The sequence below is a fragment of the Gouania willdenowi genome, chromosome 5 (genome assembly GCF_900634775.1).
Source record: "Gouania willdenowi chromosome 5, fGouWil2.1, whole genome shotgun sequence".
Taxonomy (NCBI): Eukaryota; Metazoa; Chordata; class Actinopteri; order Blenniiformes; family Gobiesocidae; genus Gouania; species Gouania willdenowi.
In genome coordinates, this window is record NC_041048.1 from 5210956 (window position 1) to 5231150 (window position 20195).

General features: G+C 36.4%; 1 protein-coding gene across 3 annotated transcripts; it reads right to left on the reverse strand.

The window, feature by feature from the left end:
• Positions 1 to 3865: 3865 nt before the first annotated feature.
• rem1 (RAS (RAD and GEM)-like GTP-binding 1) lies at positions 3866 to 15590 on the reverse strand. 3 transcript variants are annotated; one of them, XM_028447027.1, is made up of 9 exons: positions 15546 to 15590; positions 14645 to 14724; positions 12642 to 12834; positions 12339 to 12463; positions 11833 to 11893; positions 7538 to 7935; positions 5290 to 5372; positions 4998 to 5205; positions 3866 to 4673 (listed from the first exon to the last, which is right to left on the reverse strand). In XM_028447027.1, exons 5-9 carry the CDS (start codon positions 11889 to 11891, stop codon positions 4396 to 4398), a joined length of 1026 nt encoding a protein of 341 aa, XP_028302828.1. In that variant the 5' UTR covers positions 11892 to 11893; positions 12339 to 12463; positions 12642 to 12834; positions 14645 to 14724; positions 15546 to 15590; the 3' UTR covers positions 3866 to 4395. The 3 variants fall into 3 exon arrangements, with proteins under 3 accessions (XP_028302828.1, XP_028302829.1, XP_028302830.1); XM_028447028.1 differs by lacking the exons at positions 11833 to 11893; positions 12339 to 12463; positions 12642 to 12834; positions 14645 to 14724; positions 15546 to 15590 and adding an exon at positions 8121 to 9379 and having other exon boundaries at positions 3868 to 4673; XM_028447029.1 differs by lacking the exons at positions 11833 to 11893; positions 12642 to 12834; positions 14645 to 14724; positions 15546 to 15590 and having other exon boundaries at positions 3870 to 4673; positions 12339 to 12557.
• Positions 15591 to 20195: the final 4605 nt, after the last annotated feature.

Genomic DNA, 20195 nt, shown 5'->3' on the forward strand with positions numbered 1-20195 from the left:
CACTTAGGAAGTATCCACCTTGTTCTTGAAGCTTCCAACACATTTCCTGATCATTGGAGCAACATCTTGAAAAACTGATACTTTAAATGTTTTTAAAGAAATCCAGAGGCCTCACTAATCTGCTGCTATTCTTAGTTAAAGCACAGAGTTGAGTAATGCAAACATCAACTTTAATCATTGTTATTTGCTGTGCTCTGTTTTCACACTGATTTAGTTTAAGATTCTGTCCAAGAGACTTAAGAGGAAGTGATTACAGAATGACACAAAATGACCACAAAGAGACTCCATATAAATATTTAAAACCCTAAAGAAGATGATGAGACTCTTGAGAATGGAGGGGTTCACTTTTGTAAGGACTGTGAAATCTGTTTTCTATGTGCACTCAAAATGACTTTCAGCAAAACATAAATGTGGAGTCAAATGTTTAATGACACGTTACAGATAAAAACTAAAAATGTTTCCTCTTCTTTGATTCAACTTGAACTTTAGATCACAGCTTGGTTCTTCCACTGAGAGGATGTTTATACATCATTTTGAGTGTGTGTGTGTGTGTGTGTGTGTGTTAGTAAACCGGGTTGAGTAGAGTCAAGCATTCTTTCCATTTCCCTCATCAAATCGATGTTCAACACTCCTCCTACTACATATCCTGTCCCTGTGCAGCTAAGTGTGCGTGTGCGTGTGTGTGTGTGTGTTAGCAGGAGTACATGTGTGTCACCAAACTGCCCAGTCGATAAACACATCAGTAAAAAGTGGAACATCCAGGCTGATGGACGTGAGGATATCTGTTGTTTGTCAGTTTTTTTTCACCGTCGTTGCAGCTTTATTTCTGTTTACTTTTTCTAAAGTATCAACAGGTTCAGACACGTTTAATATACCTACGTGTTCAGCATTGATCATTCACTACCTTATTAAAAGATAGATGCGTGACTAAAGTTGTTTTAACCCTAACCCCCTTTTTGTTACAAATGGCCTCATCTACAATATGTTTTTCAGTATGTAAGCTTTTCCACCTTTTATCTCATCTCCATCATGAGGTGTAAAACTATTTTACTTTCATGACTATATTTGTTTTAGAAAAAAATAACCTTATTCTGCTTTTACACTTTTATAATGGCTGGTATGCTTTATTAGGGGAACATTTAGGATGTTGAAGATCATGGAAATCAAAGGGTTCAGTAGCTCACTTTATTTTCCAGGTTAGTAAGGGGGGGGGGCTGTGCTGAATTCTTCCTAATCTTTGTTAAACATGGGGTTGAATGATGGTCATTCCACTTTGTTACCTTTTTGTGGAGTGGACAACATGAAAGTTGGTCACAGCCATCACACACTGAGGTACAACTCAATGGTTCCTGTTCTAATACCTAATGTCCTTCATCGATTTTTAAAAAATTGACATCAAAACGTTGTCCACGGGTTTCCATGGATACAGTTGACGATAGCAGAGTGGAAAGAAATAGGAAAAGTGCTGAGAATCGTCAAAAAACAAAAACTAGCGGAACGATAAAGGTAGGATTTTTCTGCTTTATTAAGCAATACAAACTTGATATTTCAGCGGGTAATGTTTCAGGCTTGAGCATATTTTTTCCAAATTTGTGTCCCTCAGGAAAATTTCGCTCCCTACTATAAAAGAGAATCGGATTATATCAGTCGTCATCTAAAATCTCTGATGTAAGCATTCTGTTACATTTTGTGGTTCCCGTCGTGGTAAAACCTGCTGGATTCCTAATCCCACAATGCATTGCACCAAACATTTCCGAAGTTCAAGTCACATGACCGTTTGTCAATAAATCCAATGTTTGCAATGTTAAAAACAATGTTGCGAGAGTTACCACTAATGTTGTGCCAATACTGATACTAGTATGATCGGGAGGGGCCCCATTACGGCACTAAAAGGCTGGTAATGGTATCGGCAAGTACTAACTATTGACTTGACCATGCCATTTACAACATCAAACTCTTCTTCAAACACAGCTCCTTGTGTTTTTCTCTCTCTTTCTCACAGAAATGCGTATGGTTACATGTTTAGTGCAAGCAGAGGAAAGCTATCGCTATTGGCCCAGAGCTGCCGCTCTGAACCAATCACAGGGCCGCATTTTCATCGTGCCGAAAAACAAACGAACATCTTTACACAGGAAAGAAAATGATAATGTTGATTTATGGGCGAAAACCAGGGCATATCTTTTTTTAAACACAGCAGTATCAGCATGTATTGGTATTGGCCGATACTGTGCAACTGTATCATTACCGGCATCGGGACAAAAAAAGGTTTAGTCTAGTCTCAACCTTCAACCTTGTTTGTGAGTAAATTCTTCTGTTTCGCAGAAGACATACTTTGATTTATGAATCTATGAGGCCTAGATTATATCTTTATCTGTGTTAAAATGAGGTGATAGGGATGGTAGCGCAGCTTTAACTTTAATGGCTTGTTAAAGTTTTTCTAAAGAACATCCTTAATTTTAAAGAGCTACAGCTGATGACGGCCATACTTTGGATCACACAGCTTCAAAAAGCAATGAAATAAAGCATTTGCAGTAAGTCGGTTGAACACACCAATAACCAAGGAGGAGGAGGAGGAGGAGGAGGAGAAGGAGAAGAAGAAGAAGTCCACTTTGGGCGCCAGCTTGCACTGTTTTGCCAATTTAGACAATCAACAATTGAAAAAGTTATGTGATCTGACAACACCGGGTTTTGAATGGAGTACAGGAAGAATTAAAGTTATCATCCATCTCAACAGCTTTGGCAGACAATGGTAGTGTTGAACCTAATGTGTACCTAACAAAGAGGCCAATAATTGTAACAATCAGATGTGTAAAAGATGCTAAAGTGGCTCAAGCCTCCCATCAAAAAAACCACCGTTAACATACCGTCAACCTGCTTTTTGTCAACCACAAACTTTAGTGTCAGCATGCAAAGTGTGTCGCCATGACCACAGCTCAGTAAACAACGTGCAGTCTAACAAACCAATGGTCGCCATGGCAACGGTAAACATCCACGCAGGCCTGATGGTGCGCTCCTGTGAAAGGGAACTGAGCGCTTTTGATGGCTGTGGCGCCTGCAGGGAGAAGATGACCACTTCATAAAGTAAACAAGACGTCCCGGAGGATTAGAGGGACGACGATTGAGAGCTACACCTGACCATAAAACATGACGGAAAACAGTGCAGTGCACACTTTGGAAAATCACATCAATCATTAGAGTAAAATCACATCAGCAATGGAGAATGATAATAACAAAATAACTGTGCACGCATAATTTCCAACTAATTTTAAACTCTTAAACAGAACAGGCAGAACAAGAGGATTCCCTGGATCTTTTCTTATAGTGAGGTGAAGTTTACCTCTATCACAGAAAGAGCAAAAGGAGGTCAATCAAAGCTGCTGCAGATGTCTGGGAAATTAGGTGTGTGTGTGTGTGTGTGTGTGTCAGCTTTGCTAATGACAGAGAGACAGGGGAGAATGATTCAGGGAACGATTCTGACAAGTAATTGATTTTAACGGTACCAGTAGTGGAAATGAATTGAATGAATTAAATGTGTTTAATGTGTTGCCAATAAACAAAATTACTTTTGAAGTAGTTTTGTTTGAGTGATTCTATACCTTATTCTGATGTGTATGGAGCTGTTATTGAGGTGAGCAAAATGGCGGCTGACACGTCTGCTGGTGGACCAGGTTTTTACTTCTTCCAGCTGCTCATGGAGGACTTAAAATAAATAAATAAATGAAATAAAAAGATTGACTAAACCTCTAGTATCATATATAATCTTTTTGAAAAAGCTTACAATGAAAATTTGTGACATATTTATTTAGATTAGTTCAGACAGATTTATTATTTGTGTTATGACACATTGGTGTACTTTTTTTCCTTTGCAGGTAAGAGCATTAAAAACGCTTCCGACCTCTGAGTACTGACGTTGTCATGTCGACAAACCCAGATGGGACGTAGAGTCCAGAAACTTTAGAATTTGTTTTGTGCTGATTTTATTTTGCAGTGTTCAACAAAAAGCAGTCGATGAGAGGTAGGAGACGGATACAGATATTCCACAGCCTCCACTTTAGGTGAGGACACACACACACATGCGCACACACACACACACCAGGCACACACTTGCATTCATTCTCTGCTGAAATATTTAAACCGTAAAGCCAAACCTGATCTTAGTCCAATCTGTTTTCCTTTGTCCATTTTTAAAAAGACAAGTTTCTGTGATCTGGCTGTGTAAACAAACAGGTCCCATCACATTCACATTCACACAGGTTTGAAGCCACAGTGAAAGGTCTGTTACAGTCATCTAGTGTCAATCACATCACAAACATAACAGTCTGTTCCTGTCTGACGAGCTGTGAGCTCATAACGTTCTACAGACATTGATCTTGTCAGTAATGGAACCAGAGACCCTCAGAGGACTGCCAGGTCGTGGCAGCTCTTCGACCGCACCTTGACTGCTCTGCGCTGGTTGTTTCGCGACACCAGTCGATCCAAAAAGCGCCGAGCCTTCTGGGTAATGCTCTCTTTTGGCTTATAGGTGGAGCGGCGCCGCTGTATGGCCTCGCTGCTGTCACGCCGGAGCCGGATCTGTCTGACCACGCCCTCAAAGAGCTCTGCCACGTTATGTTGCAAAGACGCCGACGTCTCGATGAACTTGCAGTCGAACACCACCGCGCACGCTCGGCCTTCTGGGAAAACAGCAGCAAACAGGTAGCAAAATACAGACTGTTCGAAATCGCATAATAACGTACTACTTATACGACTCATACTAAATCTGACGTCAAAATGAGTATGTAGTGCGTTCACATTAGGTTTTGTTGTCGTAGGTTCAAAAATGCATCTGGGAAACTTGGTTAGTATACTTCAGTAGGAACATCATCCTAATCATACTTATAATATATAGTACACAGTATATACTTTTTGAGTTTGTCGTGCATAGTATGGTGTGTGCCATTTCGAACACAGCCATCAACCAATGGATGGTTAAGCACCATGAACTTTTGACCCCCCACCTTCCACAGCGACCTCTCTGGAGCGAACCAAGTCGCTCTTGTTCCCGACGAGGATGATGGGAAGGTTCTCCGCTTGGCGGATGCGTCGCAGCGTGATGCGGAGCTCGGCGGCCGAGTCAAAGCTGGAGCGGTCGGTGACGGAGTAGACGATGACGTAAGCGCTCCCCACTTTTAGACAGTCTTCATGGGCGGAGCCTTCCTCTACATCCTGACACGAGACATCAACAAATGACTCAATGCACATGCAACTGATGGACGCCCATTGAAGGGTGAGAAATGTGAAGAAACACACCATTTTGTCATTGTCCCACGTGTCCATCACAATGAGTGTCGTCCTGTCTCCGTCTACCGTTAGCGTTCGCTCGTACGTGTCTTCTACAGCAAACATCGATGGCAAAGTTTTAAAAAACACACGTTAAATTCATAAACAGCTTACCCAACAGGAAAACAAATGACTCCAAAAGCACACGGTACACAACGGTGACATCACAAGTCAAAACCAACAGCTTTACCTGAAGCAATAGCATTTACACAAACATTTCCTTGAAAGGAGTGCTAATCAGTTGGAGAAATATGGTCATTTATGAAATGCATATATATTTTAGTTAGTTTTGACCTCTGTGTAAAGTTATCATCTTAGCCGCTAACCTTGCAAATTGTTCCTATAGAATTTTTTACATTATTTGTTACTCGTGAAAAACTGATAAACAACAAATATTTATAAGACAGAGTTAAGCTACAATTGGGTCATGTAAAGGATTTTTAATATTCGCGAGTGGTGAAATAGTTCAAAGTTGGGGTTCAAAATAGAAAGGAAGAAGTTGTAAAAGGGAAAACATGTTTTATATCCCAAGAAAGAGAAATTAAAACATCCCCACATGCAGTTATGGGCCAATGAAAATAGTATAAGTATTTTTTCAGATTTTCAGAGACCAATGCATATATGTGACTAATCATTAGTGATGTGAACAGTCTATGTTCATCGCTCAAAGCTGATCACATTACAGGGAGCTGAGGCATATGATAAGTTGTTTACTGAAGGCCCAAGACCCAACAAACTTTTTTTCAAATTTTGAGGGGCTGACATGTCCACCAGATAGGATGTATAGCAGATATTTTTGTATATTCTGGGGGAGTAGGTGGAGCTGTATTACTATACCAAATTCCAGTTTCCCATGTGATGTAGTTCCTGAGATTTTGGAAGCTGGAAATGGAAGAAAAATAAGGAGCGAAACTCGACAGATACCGCCCTCACTAAATTGACCATGTAAAAAAGTATTCATCTGACTGCACTAATTCTGATTCTGATTCTGATTTACAGTGTGCCTATTAAAAAATCACGGAACAATTGATGAAAAGTGCGTGGGCCCTTTGTGAAATAACATGGATTGACTGAACTGAAATAAACATGAAAAGAGGTATTAAAAAAAATGAAAACCATGCTGAGCTCAGTGGAGCTGAAAGATGAGAGCAGACATGCTCGTCCCTCAATAGTCGACTATCATCAGATCAATGTATGTCGTCAATCCTGGCTTCAGGTCAATCAACACGTGACCAGAGAGATGATCCATAATGAGGTTACAACAACAACAACAAAGTCAGACTGATACTGTTTCGCAGTTGGAAAAGCAACAAAAGTTTTACTCTAATGAAGATGGAATAACAAAGCTCTGGTGTTATTACCCAAGTTATTATCAATTCAAAACCAGCATAGAGGAATTTTAAAAGTCCTAATCCTTTTTTAATCATTTTAATGCTGCTTCAGCATTCTTTTTGGCACCATCGTTAATATCTTCCATACATCAATATATTCAGCTTTTTTACTTTTTAGTTTTTATGTATACAAACCTTTTAAATAATATTTTGGTTTTATTATATTTCATGCTGACATTTTGGAGATTTTTGGAGACCCTCCACTGTTCTACTGACAAAACTTCCTATAAACTTCAAAATAAGAGCCCTATTTACAAAAGCGTTAAAAAACTAATGGAAGACAAGAACAGATGTTTTTGTTTTGAAAAGAGGATGTTTGTTTTTTAGCTTGACTGTCCCAGGACGATTTTACATTCCACTCGCAATGCATCATGGGGCGGTTGAGTATGACTAGTGTGCCCACCGTGCATACTTAAAAAATGTCCCGATATAGTATACATCCAGGTAGTTCTCGTGTACTCAAACTTTTCTAATGTGAACACAATACATAATTTTACAACAAACTTAGTATGAGTAGTACGTTAGTATGACATTTACAACATAGCATCTTCTAATATCTTTCCCTTTTGTTCTGCATGATTTTCTAGAGTTGTTGTAGTGAAAGTTTGACGCTCAGTGCTTTCACTGCTTCTATATCTTCATGACTTTAACTACTTATAACTGGGAAAGATGAAGCCTGTTAGGGCCCAGGACTAAGAGCCAGAGTTTATTGCCACATTATTGAAGTGTAATAAATATTTCAGTTGCCAAGAGAAGAGAAGGACAAATAATAAGTTTCCAATGACACACTACATTACAGACAGAATCAGACACATGCAGCCTCCCACCTCCAGGTAGGTCATCTTTCTCTGTAACTCCAGCAAAGATCCCAGCCAGACTGGTCTTCCCCACCCCCTGGTCTCCGAGCAACACCACCCTGTAAACGCAGTCCGAGTCACTCTGCGAGTCATCCTCTGAGTCTGAGCTCCACTGGGCTCTGTAGTGCAGGGACTTGTCTCCAGGATGGTAGGACGCCGACTGTCCCAGAGGAGGATGGCTGCGCTGAGTACCAGCCTGATCCACACCGTGTTGGGTGCTACCGGAAAAACGAGGGTCGCGAGTCCAGGAGGAGTGATGGGAGAGGGTGGATACTGGTGTGCTGCCTCGCCTCCGTAAAGGCTCCTTCTTCCTCTGGGTGTTTAGGATCATGTTGTTATGGCAACAGCATCTGGAGAGGATGATGCACCTAAGTGAGAACAGAACAAAAGTTGAATGTTTGTGACACATGGAGAGAGGAGACGTGACAGAGTAAACATCAGCTCTAGAAGCAATATTTAATATTTATTTAGGAAGTATTAATACAAATGAAGCAAGTACATTTTATTTATAAAGCTCTTTTCACAGATAAAAATCACAAAGTGCTGTACAAACATTTCAGTTGCATCCCGTCCAAAGAAAAGTTTGCATGCAGCCTCTGTGGGCGCTTCACATGCTCCCTTGTAGCTTGCGGGGAGGGAGGGTGGGACAGAAGGCCGATGGAGGCGTTGAAAAATAAACCTTTTGCTTTCCCCCTGATACAGTCAGATGATGTGTGACGACCTCGGTAGATCTGATTCAGAAGGCAAAAGTCCAGGTGTCGATGGGGGAAGAGGAGGAGACGAAGCGCCAGTCTGCACAACATCTTTGGTGAAATTAACAGACAACTTTGAGCTGCTGGCGTGTGGGGGAGGCCAATGATGATAGCGATTTGTTTTTGATTCAGGCAAGCACAATTTCGGTAACCTTGAGTCTTTGGTCTCCAGCAGTAAAATCCAATAATGTGGCCTCAAACTGCAAGCCGAGCACTCAGCCTCTCCGAGTTGGTTTCAATGCCGCGTAAACGCTCCAAAGTAGCCTCCTGCTTACTTTTGAGTTTGTTCATCACATTAGTCTGAGTGTTGAATGCTCTGCCCCACCCTTCAGAAAAGACTGAAAGCCTTCCCCAAACAGCTGCCAATGTAATACAGACTTTGAGATAGATCAAAAAGCTGCCCGCTCCAATCAGCAACATCCCTGCTACCATAAATCCAATCATGTAGATGTCCTCCGTGGAAAGCATGGACAGACACACAACCTTTCACTTATTCCAAGAATCCATTGTGTATCTGGCCGCAAACATTCAATCTGGACACGCAGATGTTTTTACCGAAAAAATGTGATCGATTGCATTGAGAGACAAGCTGACCAATTCCATAATTTTGGTTTTTGGATCAAATTCAGAGAGAGTCTCCTATTAGATCCACAAGACAGAAGACAAAACAAGCAGCAAGGGCAGATATAGAGGAGAGTGGGAGCAGAGAAAAATGCGACCGCCTTCACCGAGAAGCAGAAGAGAAACTGAAACAAACACAGATTCAAACAAATGTCTTCACAGCAAGGTGCTTTCTGGTATCGTAATAATTTATTTGCAACACATTTATGACCTACAGGGATATTTTAACAAAGCCTCATGGACAGATTCTCGGTTCATTAAAGTGTTCATTCACATTTACTCCTACATTCAATCCAAAGACTTAAATCACGTTTTGTTTTGTTTTTAAACTGGGTTTAAACTTAAAACTGAAAAGATTGAAATTTTGGATTAAAAAAGTGTTGGGTTCTTGACTGAGCACATTTATACATACTTTACCACAAGATTTTTTCCCTTTCATTTCTACTTAAAGCTGCTCCTCGCAATAAATAATTATTAAGAAAAGAAATCATGTACACCTCATAGATCGATTGCGCACTGCAGAACGTGGAGTCCTGTAAACGGATGCATAAGAATGTTTTAAAGTTTGTACTCTTAACTATTATATGTTTGTATATAAAACTTAAATAATGTTTTTATTATCAAGCCAAAGCACAATTGAAAAGACAAATATGGTGATATACCATTTTAAAACTCTGACAACTTCATGTTTTGTTTTAGTTGAAGTTATTTTTTCAACAGCAATAGTTTTCCTTTTTATGTTTTTTATTTTTTTGTTAGAGCCAATTGTAATTTTATGTACATAAATACTGTATATATTTCTTTACTACACAACACTGGTACAGATTATTATTTCAATATTTAATTTGTCAATGACCTCATTTTGATTTCTATTTGGATTACTTTCGTAACCATAAAAAAAGACAGAAGAACTATTTCAATAACTTTTATTGATGCATAATCATGGATACCAGTGTCAAGTTTTGGTTCAGTTTAGCCTAAATTTGTGCAATTAGCACAAGACAGTTCAAATGAAATTTTAAATTTAAAGGAAATATTAGGCCAAAAAACAAAACAAACAAAAACAGTACAACAATGAGCAAATTATGTCAAACTAAATGACTCAATATAGTGAATAGAGGAGACTCACACTTCTCTTTAACTTTCCAGAAAACCTAAACTTTATTTTTTCCACGGTAATGTCTCTACTCTGAGCTCCTCACCTCTTCCCTAAGGCTGAGCCTTTGCAGAGAGTTCAAGATTTATATTTTATGGTCACTAAACAAAGTTTGACAACCACGTGCACACATTCACTTTTGAATCTATAGTGAAATTAATAAAGATGTTTGGTTCAACAGTTGGAAAGTGATCAACACATGTTCAGAAAAAATCCATATATCATTCGTTCATTCATTTTTTATTATGTAACAAAAACATGAAAAACTGAAAAAACACTCATTATTTGATATTTGTTTCCAAAACCAAAATGAAAAAATGGAAAAAACCTTGGTTTTCAAATTCAAGCTCTTTTGCTTCAGCACAGAAAACAAAAAAACGGAAAACGAACACCTTTATTCGTTTTCTCCATTACCGATTTGCCAAAGTACGTAACCCGGAAGTGTACTCTCATCCGACGCTAACGGCTATGCTAACGGCAGTTCGGCATGACAAGATCGCTGCTTCCAACTGTGCATCTGAAACGTGTCCTTTTCGCTTTAGCTGGTGTTGAGCACAGAACCTCCTCACGGACATTTAAGAGGATTTAGAGACTCTAAGTGTTGCAGAGCTAAAGATTAATCTCAATGTGTAATGTTTCACTTCCGGGTCACGTACTTTGGCAAATCGGTAATGGAGAAAAGGAATAAAGGTGTTCGTTTTTCGTTGTCTGTACTAAAGCAAAACAGCTTGAATTTGAAAAACAAGGCATTTTCCATTTTAGTTTTGGAAACAAATATCAAATAATGAGTGTTTTTTTTTTTAGTTTTTCATGTTTTTGTTACATAATGAAAAACAAATGAACGAATGATACACGGATTAGGAAACCTTATGAACTCTGCACAAAGAGAACAAAAGAAAAGAAACTTCAAACTCTACAATACCCAGCATTAGTTAAAGCCAAAGTAAGCATCATAATGGAGGGAGATGTGATTCTATCCACAATAAAGCAACAGGCAGAGGTGGCATTGTCACGTGCATTTTACATCAGCTGAGGCTTAAACTCACAGTTTCTCACTGAGCTAATCATCAGCACACAACAATGTAACCTGCAGCTTCACTAACTGACTAATGAAATCATCTGTGTGTAAGACAGCAGCTGTTAGCGTTTAAAGACAGATTTCAAATGACAGTCAAAACTTCAGTTATTACAAGACAAAAATATGAAAATACACAAACTGCATCCAGACAGTATGGAGATGTTGGTCATTTGTTCATAGTCAATAGGTGGAAAAACCCATGTTTACAATTGTTCACGAGTGAAATTCAAAATGTTGTTAAAAAAAAATTAAGAAATCAGTTTTTGAGTTAAAATTCTGACACTTTGTAAATTAAAAAAAAATAACAGAAAATTTATTTAGCAAGAATTTGCAAGCACAGTAGGCTCTATTTTCAATAAATCAAACATCTGATGGTCTGTGTTGGACAGTCTGAAGATAAGCTGTAGCAAGTTTGGAGGAAAAATTGTGGGAGGAGACAAGCTTTACAGTTTTAGATTGACTTCATAATTTACATTAGGGTTTAAACGTACAAAAGCTTCTTTGGTATTGGGGCTACATTTAGTTTGAAAATGCATATCTGCAGCACATATGGTTGGTTTGTTGTGAATTAAAAAAAAAAAAACAACTTCAGTGGCTTAAAAAGAAGAAGAGAAAGAAAGAATGAAAAGGAAAGCAAAAAAAGAAAAAGTATCTTTACCATGTTAGTTTGATGAATACTTCTTCCCCTGCACTGTTGCTCAAAGTGGTCTCGTGCATGACTTCAAGTTCACAACAACAGTAGCACAAAACTGACTTTTCCAGTTCATAATTATAGTTTTTAAAAATTGGTATTGACCAGATTTAAGCATTATTTACAGAAAACAAAAACTTCTTCACAACAAATATAAATCTTAGCAGGAAAACAACAACAACAACAACGCTAAATGAACAGAAAATCTCAAACCAAAACAGAACAAAAACCCTCAATATGACACATTTAACTGTAAATGTTAAACTATTAAACCATATACTGAAAAACCTCAAAATAAAAACTAATATTGATTCAAATGTTGATTTAAACGTGTTGACAAATCACAGTATGAAAACCTGCAGTATCAGTGAACCTGTTCATCAGTACGTGATTAATCTAAAGCTAAAATATGCCCCATTAAATGCCTCTACAGAGTGATATATAGATAAATAAGAACAAAGATATGGGCTCACCGTCCAGTCCATGCACACACACACAGACACACACAGGGGTTTCCGTCCAGAGTCAGTGAACAACAGAGCTGAAGTGAAGCATGTCTGTGTCGGTGTAACAGTACCCTGGTGCCACAGTAACACGCCTGGAAAAAAGTTCCACAACAGCTTTAAAAATTCAACAGTGGAATCACAGTTATCTGCCTCCCTCTCTCTCCCTCTGCGTGCGTGTGTGTGTGTGTGTGTGACAGCAGAGGAGAAACAGATATGAGGGGGGGTATATGTCCCGTGTGTGAGCTGCAAATGTTGTGTTCACTTCCTGACCTAAAAGTTGCCTTTTGTCCTTCTGAAAATCATCGTAGTGTTTATTTTCCCTCTTGATTCCTGACTTTAAACACGTCAGTTCAGCTTCTTTCATATCAGACTTTTGGGTCCATGTTGCTTTGGTGAGTTTGAAGGAATTGAGGATCATCAGTGAGTCACGTTGAGGCTTCTGTGCATCACATTTTAGTCACTACTTCCTGTGTGACAGAAGAGGCAGCAGCATTCACGTGTCACATGTTTGGTTTTGTTCTATATTGTTACCACAATAACACACACGCTCAAACTAAACGTTGTACTGAAGTATAGGCTAAAAGAGAGATGGGCAACTGCTGGGGGACACAAAAATGTGATGATGCAATCCAAGGGTCACATTATCAACATTCATGTCAATGACCATTCGTGGCATCAACACAGGAAATAACAGGGTTTTGAGGGTATTTTTGGACAAATGTGTACTTTTTTCATCATTTTGTTTATTGTTAAGCTTGTGTGTATTTTTGCTTTTGTGATTTTTTTTTTTTTTTTTTTAAGCCATTTTGTGTGGTCTTGTTTTCATTTTATGTTTTGTGTGTAATTTGTTGTGATTTCAGTTATATTTGTGTGTTTTTGTGTATCTTTGGAGTTGTATCATGTTTTTTTTTAAAAAAAAATGTAATTATGGGTGTTTTTGTTGTCGTTTTGTGCTTTATGAGTCTTTCTGTGTATATTTGTTTCCATTTTGTGTTTTAAGTGCAATATCTTGTGTTTTTGAAGTGATTTTCTGTACTTTTGCTGTTATTTGGTGTATATTTGGAATTGTACTAGACATTTTCTTTTAATGTAGCTTTAATAATGCATTAGATTTATATGTTTTTGTGCATTTTTTGGAGCAGTTTTGTGTATCTTTATCATTGTTTAGTGTTTTATGAGTCTTTTTTGTGGTAGTTGTCAATTTAAGCTCAGTGTTTTTGTTGTTGACAGTCATTTGTTGTACTGTACTTTTTGTATATTTGTTCTCATGTTTTGTATTTTTGTCATTTTGCATATTTTTCTGTCATTCTTTATAATTCTATTGTTGTTTTATGAGTCATTTTGTACATTCTGTGTTTTTTGTTTGTTATTTTTTATATTTTTCTGTCATACAGTGTATATTTGATGTTATTTTAGGAGTTTTTCAGTCACTTTTTACTTTTGGATACATTTTGTGTATTTGTGTTCTTTTTTGTCTATTTTTGCTCTTGCTCTGTATATCACTTTTTTGTTTTGCGTATTTTTGTTCAAGTTTTTTAATATTTTCTATGTTTTTTGAGACAATTTGTGCATTTAGGGGCTGCACAAAAGTAGGCCTGAGTTTGACAAATGTGCTTTAGAAAATAAACACTTTGATTTGTACAATGAGACAGACCTTTCATGTTATTTCCTTTGTTTATCTTGTAAATCCAGTAGTATGGTAAATGTAATTTAAAGAGACATTAATTACCAGTGGAGGTTTTCACTGCTGCTAGTCCTGGTTTATTATGTTGCATTTTCTTTTTGTTTAGAAGATCCTTTTTTTAATCAAACAAGTCATTCATCATTGTCTGTGTTGTAACTTTTAATGCTTTTTTTTGTGTTTTTGCACAGAAGTGGGTTTCCAACAGTTTACCCATGAGCTGAAATGGAAAATGTGATGGTCGACGAGCAAACATCACTTCCTTTGTGTCGGTCCCGACTCAAACTAAACTCCTCACAGATGTTTAGATGTGATCCACCCCCTCAGTTTAAAAGTGAAGAGGAAGCGTCCTGTAAGTTTCCAATCGAGCACAGAAGTCACTCACATGGGACACATTTACTGAATTATTTAATTAAATTCATATCATCTTTGGACTGAGAGAGAAAAACAGGAAAATATGAATAAAAAAACACTTTTACACTAAAACAGGTCAGCTTTGCTGTGTGGAATCAAACATACGACCTGCTGCATTAGTTTTAAGGTCGGAGAGATTAATTTTTTAAAGCAGTATGATTACGAAACATCGATCTACTTTCCTCTGCGTCTGATGCACTGCTGCTACAACCTAGGATACAGCCTGAAGTTCAACGCTGTTGCATTAATCCTCAATATCTGGAGAAATACAAGATAAAGCAGAACGTTAAACAAAAAAAAAGCTAAATCACTATAACTGAAACAATAATGTAAAGACTTACAGTAAACTTATTCTTATAAACACGAGATTTAAAACTCCCAGATCTCATCCAACTCAAAATTCTCCAAATGATTTAAAAAGGTTTACTTTATAAAGAATTGCAGAAATGAGTTTTAGAAAGAGAAAGGGAATATCATTTAAGAGGAAATCTACATTTCAAAATACAATATGCTAGAACAACACTGAAACAGAGCAGTATAACTGTATCTGGGGTAAATTATGGTACAGCCTAAAGAACGAAATAAAACACCAACAAAAAAGTGTTTAAAAAGCTTTTTAAATCATATATCATTAGTAAGTATAAAAAAAAAAGAGAAACTGTTTTTACCTAGGACAGCAATACAGTATATATATATATATAATGGTATAAAATATTAATAAAAGGCTTGTATTAATTTATATATTGCCAATTTAATTGATTAAATTTGTGTCATAGATATGAAATAGTATAATATTATGTACATTCATGTGTACGTATGTACTGTATGTTTGATGTGCATGTAGAAATTGTATTGATAAAACTATTGACTGTGTGTAATATAATTTTTTTAATTTATTTTGTGTGTGTGTGATATTATGTATGGATTCTTGTTTTGTTTTGTTGTAGGTGTGAATAAGCTTTTACTTCAACCTAAACCTTTTCAGATGAAGAATTACACAACTGAGTGTTTGTTTGTTCTGTTTTGTTTTTGTGAAAACTGACAAAATAAAATATTTGAATTCAAATTCAACTTGTTACCCTGAGGAGAGGTACGACCAGTCATCCACTGCCACACACTGCTGCGTAAAGTCTTATTTCCTGTTGGAAGAAAATTAATCAAAATAAAATACATTTATCTGCAACATTCAACCAAGATCAATGCTCACTGGCCACTTTATTAGGAACAGCCACTGCAAATGACAAAGAAGTGATCAGAGCCTTCTTTAAACACACCCACATGAGCTAAACCTGCCCCCTAGTGGCAAAAATATGTATTTCAGCACCAAGGCCATAGGGAACCTATACCTGGGTTTCTCAAATGGGGAAAGTACCCCTAGGGTTATGTCAGTCTTGGTCCCACACCAGGTGTGAGATAATCAGAAATTATAAAAATTATAGAAATAAATCTATTCAGGAGCCACTAAATCAGTGCTTTTCAACCTTGGGGTCAGGAACCCATGTGGGGTCACCTAGAGTTTAAATGGGGTCATCTGAAATTTCTGAAAAATTAAACGTTTTTTGAAATTTTTTAATTATTATTTTATTAAAACACAATCTCAAACAACCGTATTTCTATACGATCTAATTCAACTAAAATGCAGTTAATAACTCAAACGTGATCAAAAACTTGAGTCGCCATAAATTCTTGAAATCAAAATGGAGTCACGATCCAAAAAAAGTTTGAGAACCACTAACACTAAAAAGTGTCTTTTTCCACTTATTTACAAAATGAGATTCTTTAAAATGTGTGTTATCACTCATTCATTCCATCATTATGTTCTATAGAGCATAACGATGGAATGAATGAGTGATAAGGGTTAGGGTTATTATGTTTATTATTATATTTAAATTTAATTATTTAAGTACAGTAATTAACATTTATTGCATTCAATAAATTCATTTGTTACATATTTTCTTTTTGTTATTTTTTTTGGTAATTACTCAAGCATCGCTCAACTGACTTAACATGTGATACTATTTGTCAGGGTTAACAATGCTTAAGTATTCCTAATAAACAAATATATCATTAAATAATTAAATTAAAAAAGATGGAGGGTTTTCACTAAAACTGAGGTGTGTCACACTCTTATATTTTCTATTATTAGAAACAGATTTTTACACCAATGTTCATGTTTTGTCCAACCCTGAATTTAAAATTAGGCGAACACATTATTTTGGAGTTTTACTTCACGACAAAAAGTCAGGACTTGAACACCTGCTTTCTGTGTCAGGTTCTGTGTCAGGTTCTGAGTCAGATCCGTTTTCTAAATAACTAGATTCTGGATCTTCTTCAATGTTATCGAACCGGTGCAGCATGAGGTCCAGCACTTTCTGGGTTTGGTTAGACTTCACTTTAATGGAGACCACAGGTCGGGATGGAGCTGATATCTGGAAAATTGTGGAATCTCTGAGAATAAAGTAAATCAGACTGTGAAACATCGCTGCACCACAGAATCATGAGCAAGTGGTGACCCGAGGGCCACGTGCACATAATGCACAAATTCACTCCAAAAACACACAAAATGAGAGAAAAATATACACAAAAGTACAACGAAAAACAAAAAAATTCCAAAAACACACAAAATGACTCCAAAGAACAAGAAAATTGAGTAAAATATACAAAATGACAAAAACACAAAATGACAAAGAGCACAGATTGAGTAAATCCCTCAATATTACAACTAAAATACATAAATTAACAAAAAAAGCACAACAGAAACACCCAAAAACAGAACAAAAAACAAAATAATTTTTCTTTCCTATAAATTAATGGTCAGATTGGTCATTATTCTAAATGCTGACATGATTATTAGTAATGTGACTCTCAGATCAGACAATAACATGAGAGAAAAATACAATATGACAACAAAAATATACAAAATATTTCCAAAAACACACAAAATAACAAAAAGTACAACTGAAACACACAAAATTATTACAAAAACACAAATAAGAACATAAAAAATTTGAAAAAAATACACAAAAATAACTGCATAAACAAAAAATTACTTACACTCAAATTGTTTACAAAAAGAACAACAAAACATTCCTTTTTCTTTCCTATATTAGTGGTCAGATTGGTCATTATTCTAATTGCTGACATGATTATTCATAACTTGACCCTCAGATCAGACAACATGAGAAAAAATAAAATGACAACAAAAATACACAAAATATTTACAAAAACACAAAATTACTCTAAAAACACAAAATAACAAAAAGTACCACTGAAATACACAAAACTATTAAAAAAACAAACAAACATGAATAACATACAAAATGAGAAAAACACAAAATTACTGCATAAATACACAAACTGACTCAAAAACACATGATTAAAAAAAAAAGGGGGAAAAAATAATTATTTTTTTCTTTCCTAAAGTAATGGTCAGATTGGTCATTATTCTAAATGCTGACCCGATTATTATTAATGTGACTCTCAGATCAGACATGATATTTTTGTGCCTCTGTGATCAAATGTGCTGCACCTCTGCTGCATTATATTCAGACCTGTGTGAGTTGTGTGTTTTACAATTATTATTACCCGTTTCTGTTTATCTTCACAATCCAACAGAGCAACATCAGAACCAGGAGAAGAACCGTGACGGACACACAGAGCAGGTCCAGGTTTATGGTATCTGCCATTGTAGTTCTGCTCTTTGAACACCAGGGGGCAGCCATGTACAACTGGATGAGTTTTAGTCTGGGAGAAAAAAAGAAGTTGGAGAAAAAGACGAAGTAAAATCATTTAACTTCTCATATAAGACAAAAACATTCCATCTATATGAACATATAACTACTTAAAATTCACATTAGGACCAAAAACAGCACTTTGACGGAAACAAAAGGTTTATGACGTAGCCAATTAAGTTATACTTTATTTTATCTAGAAAAACATAAACCAATACTTCAACTAAAATGACCATTAAACTTATTTTAAATTGTACTTTTCGTGTTACAAATGCACACAGCCTCTTTAGCGGTTTACTCACGTCAAATGCGTTTGCCGTATGCGGTTACCATGACAACATAGTTGCCGTTAACGTCGGTAGGTCCCATTCCCGCCAATTAATCATGTGATCAGGCACATTTTATTGGTCAGAAGTGACTTACGTTCTCTCTTTATGCATCACGTTTGTTATTTGACTTTCGTATATTTTTATTTTTTCTTGTTCTTGTATTCAGTTGTAGAACAGAAGATTTATCAGTAAATCCTTATTTATATAAACAGAGGAAATGCTCAACATGTGGTTCTTTTTTGTCTTCATTTTATTTATTTCACCAGAAAGAGGGGAAACTTTTTAACCCATTTTTACTTATTTCATTTGGCTATTTTGCAACTTCATTTGTCCCATTTTCAAAAAGTTCTGACACTTATTCTTCAGATTTGAGTTATTTTTGACAATAGATATCGCTTTTTTTCCTTCTCTCCCTGTTTTATTTTTGACACTTATCCAATTTTTGTCCTTTCTTAAAAAAACGTTTGGCCACTTTTCCGCTAAATAAACTATAAATTAATACTAATATCAATTGTTTGTTATTTTTCCTTTCATTTTGCCTCTTTTTGTTCCAGAACTTTTGCCCATGTAAGCTATTCTTTGCCATTACTTACCTCCTGGTTCCTCTTTATTTGCCCATTTATTGGCCACTCTTAACAGCGGTGTAGCAAACCAGACAGGCCAACTTCGGGTCGATGCCCAGTATGCCAGACAACCAGTCCACCCTGGCTTGGTGTGAAGTCAATGATTGGTTAAAGTTAAGGGTCACCACAAATCTTACTGAAACCATGAGCTACATTTAAGTTGAATAATTCCTAGGGCTACAAGTTTGATACACAGAAATACCACTACATTTTCCCAGTTTCACTGTGACTTTAATTAAAGGAAATGTGTTTTAACATCAACACCTTCTTTAATTTATGCCATTCGTTTCATTTTTAAATGACTTCTGAAACACTTCATTGGGAATCATATTTTACTAGCCATTAACTACCTTTACTAACCAAAGAATGTTCTTACAATTGAACAATTATTCAAGCTTTTATAAAACTGCACTTCATTTTTTTTAAATCTATTTAATTTTTGAGAAAAAAAACATCAAAATCTAAATACCAAATGTGCAGCATTTTTCATTAAATTCTGTGATGGTTGAACAATTGTGAAAAACATTTATGGGTAATTAATTTAATACAAAAACATAAAGTGCAGCAGTATGTGACTTTAAGGCTCCGACTGTATTTCTGTGAGTTTGAATTCTGGTAAATCAGATTTTAGATGGAGTTAACTGGTGACTAGTGCTGCTGTTCGAACAGGCCTGAGGGCCCCTCACATGGTCCACGTGGGCTATCTGGGGCCCACAGACACCGTGTTGTAACCGGGGGTTTAAGTCCACACTGACCAATATGTAAGATACATCCAGGTTGATTTCAAACCTTTATTTTTCATTTTAAATGTATTTATTTAAATACTTCAATGCACAAAACTCAAGAGATTAACAATGAACGCTCATATTCTGTTATGTGCAATGAACCCTAAATTAACAGTAATAGACCATAAAGAAATGAACTAAAATAAATGCAAGTAAAAAAAAAAAAAGGCTATTCACATCAGGATGTAAGGCAGTGGTTCCCAACCTTTTTTGGGTCATGACCCCAATGTATAAATCTACTTTATTTGTGACAAAATGCAC

Coding starts and splice junctions, on each gene's coding strand:
- rem1 (XM_028447027.1), bottom strand. CDS start 11,891: ATGCACGAGACCACTTTGAGCAACAGTGCAGGGGAAGAAGTATTCATC. Junction 7,936..11,832: donor GTATTCATCAAACTAACATG/GTAAAGATACTT, acceptor GTTCTCACTTAG/GTGCATCATCCTCTCCAGAT. Junction 4,674..4,997: donor CAGAGAGGTCGCTGTGGAAG/GTGGGGGGTCAA, acceptor CTGTTTTCCCAG/AAGGCCGAGCGTGCGCGGTG.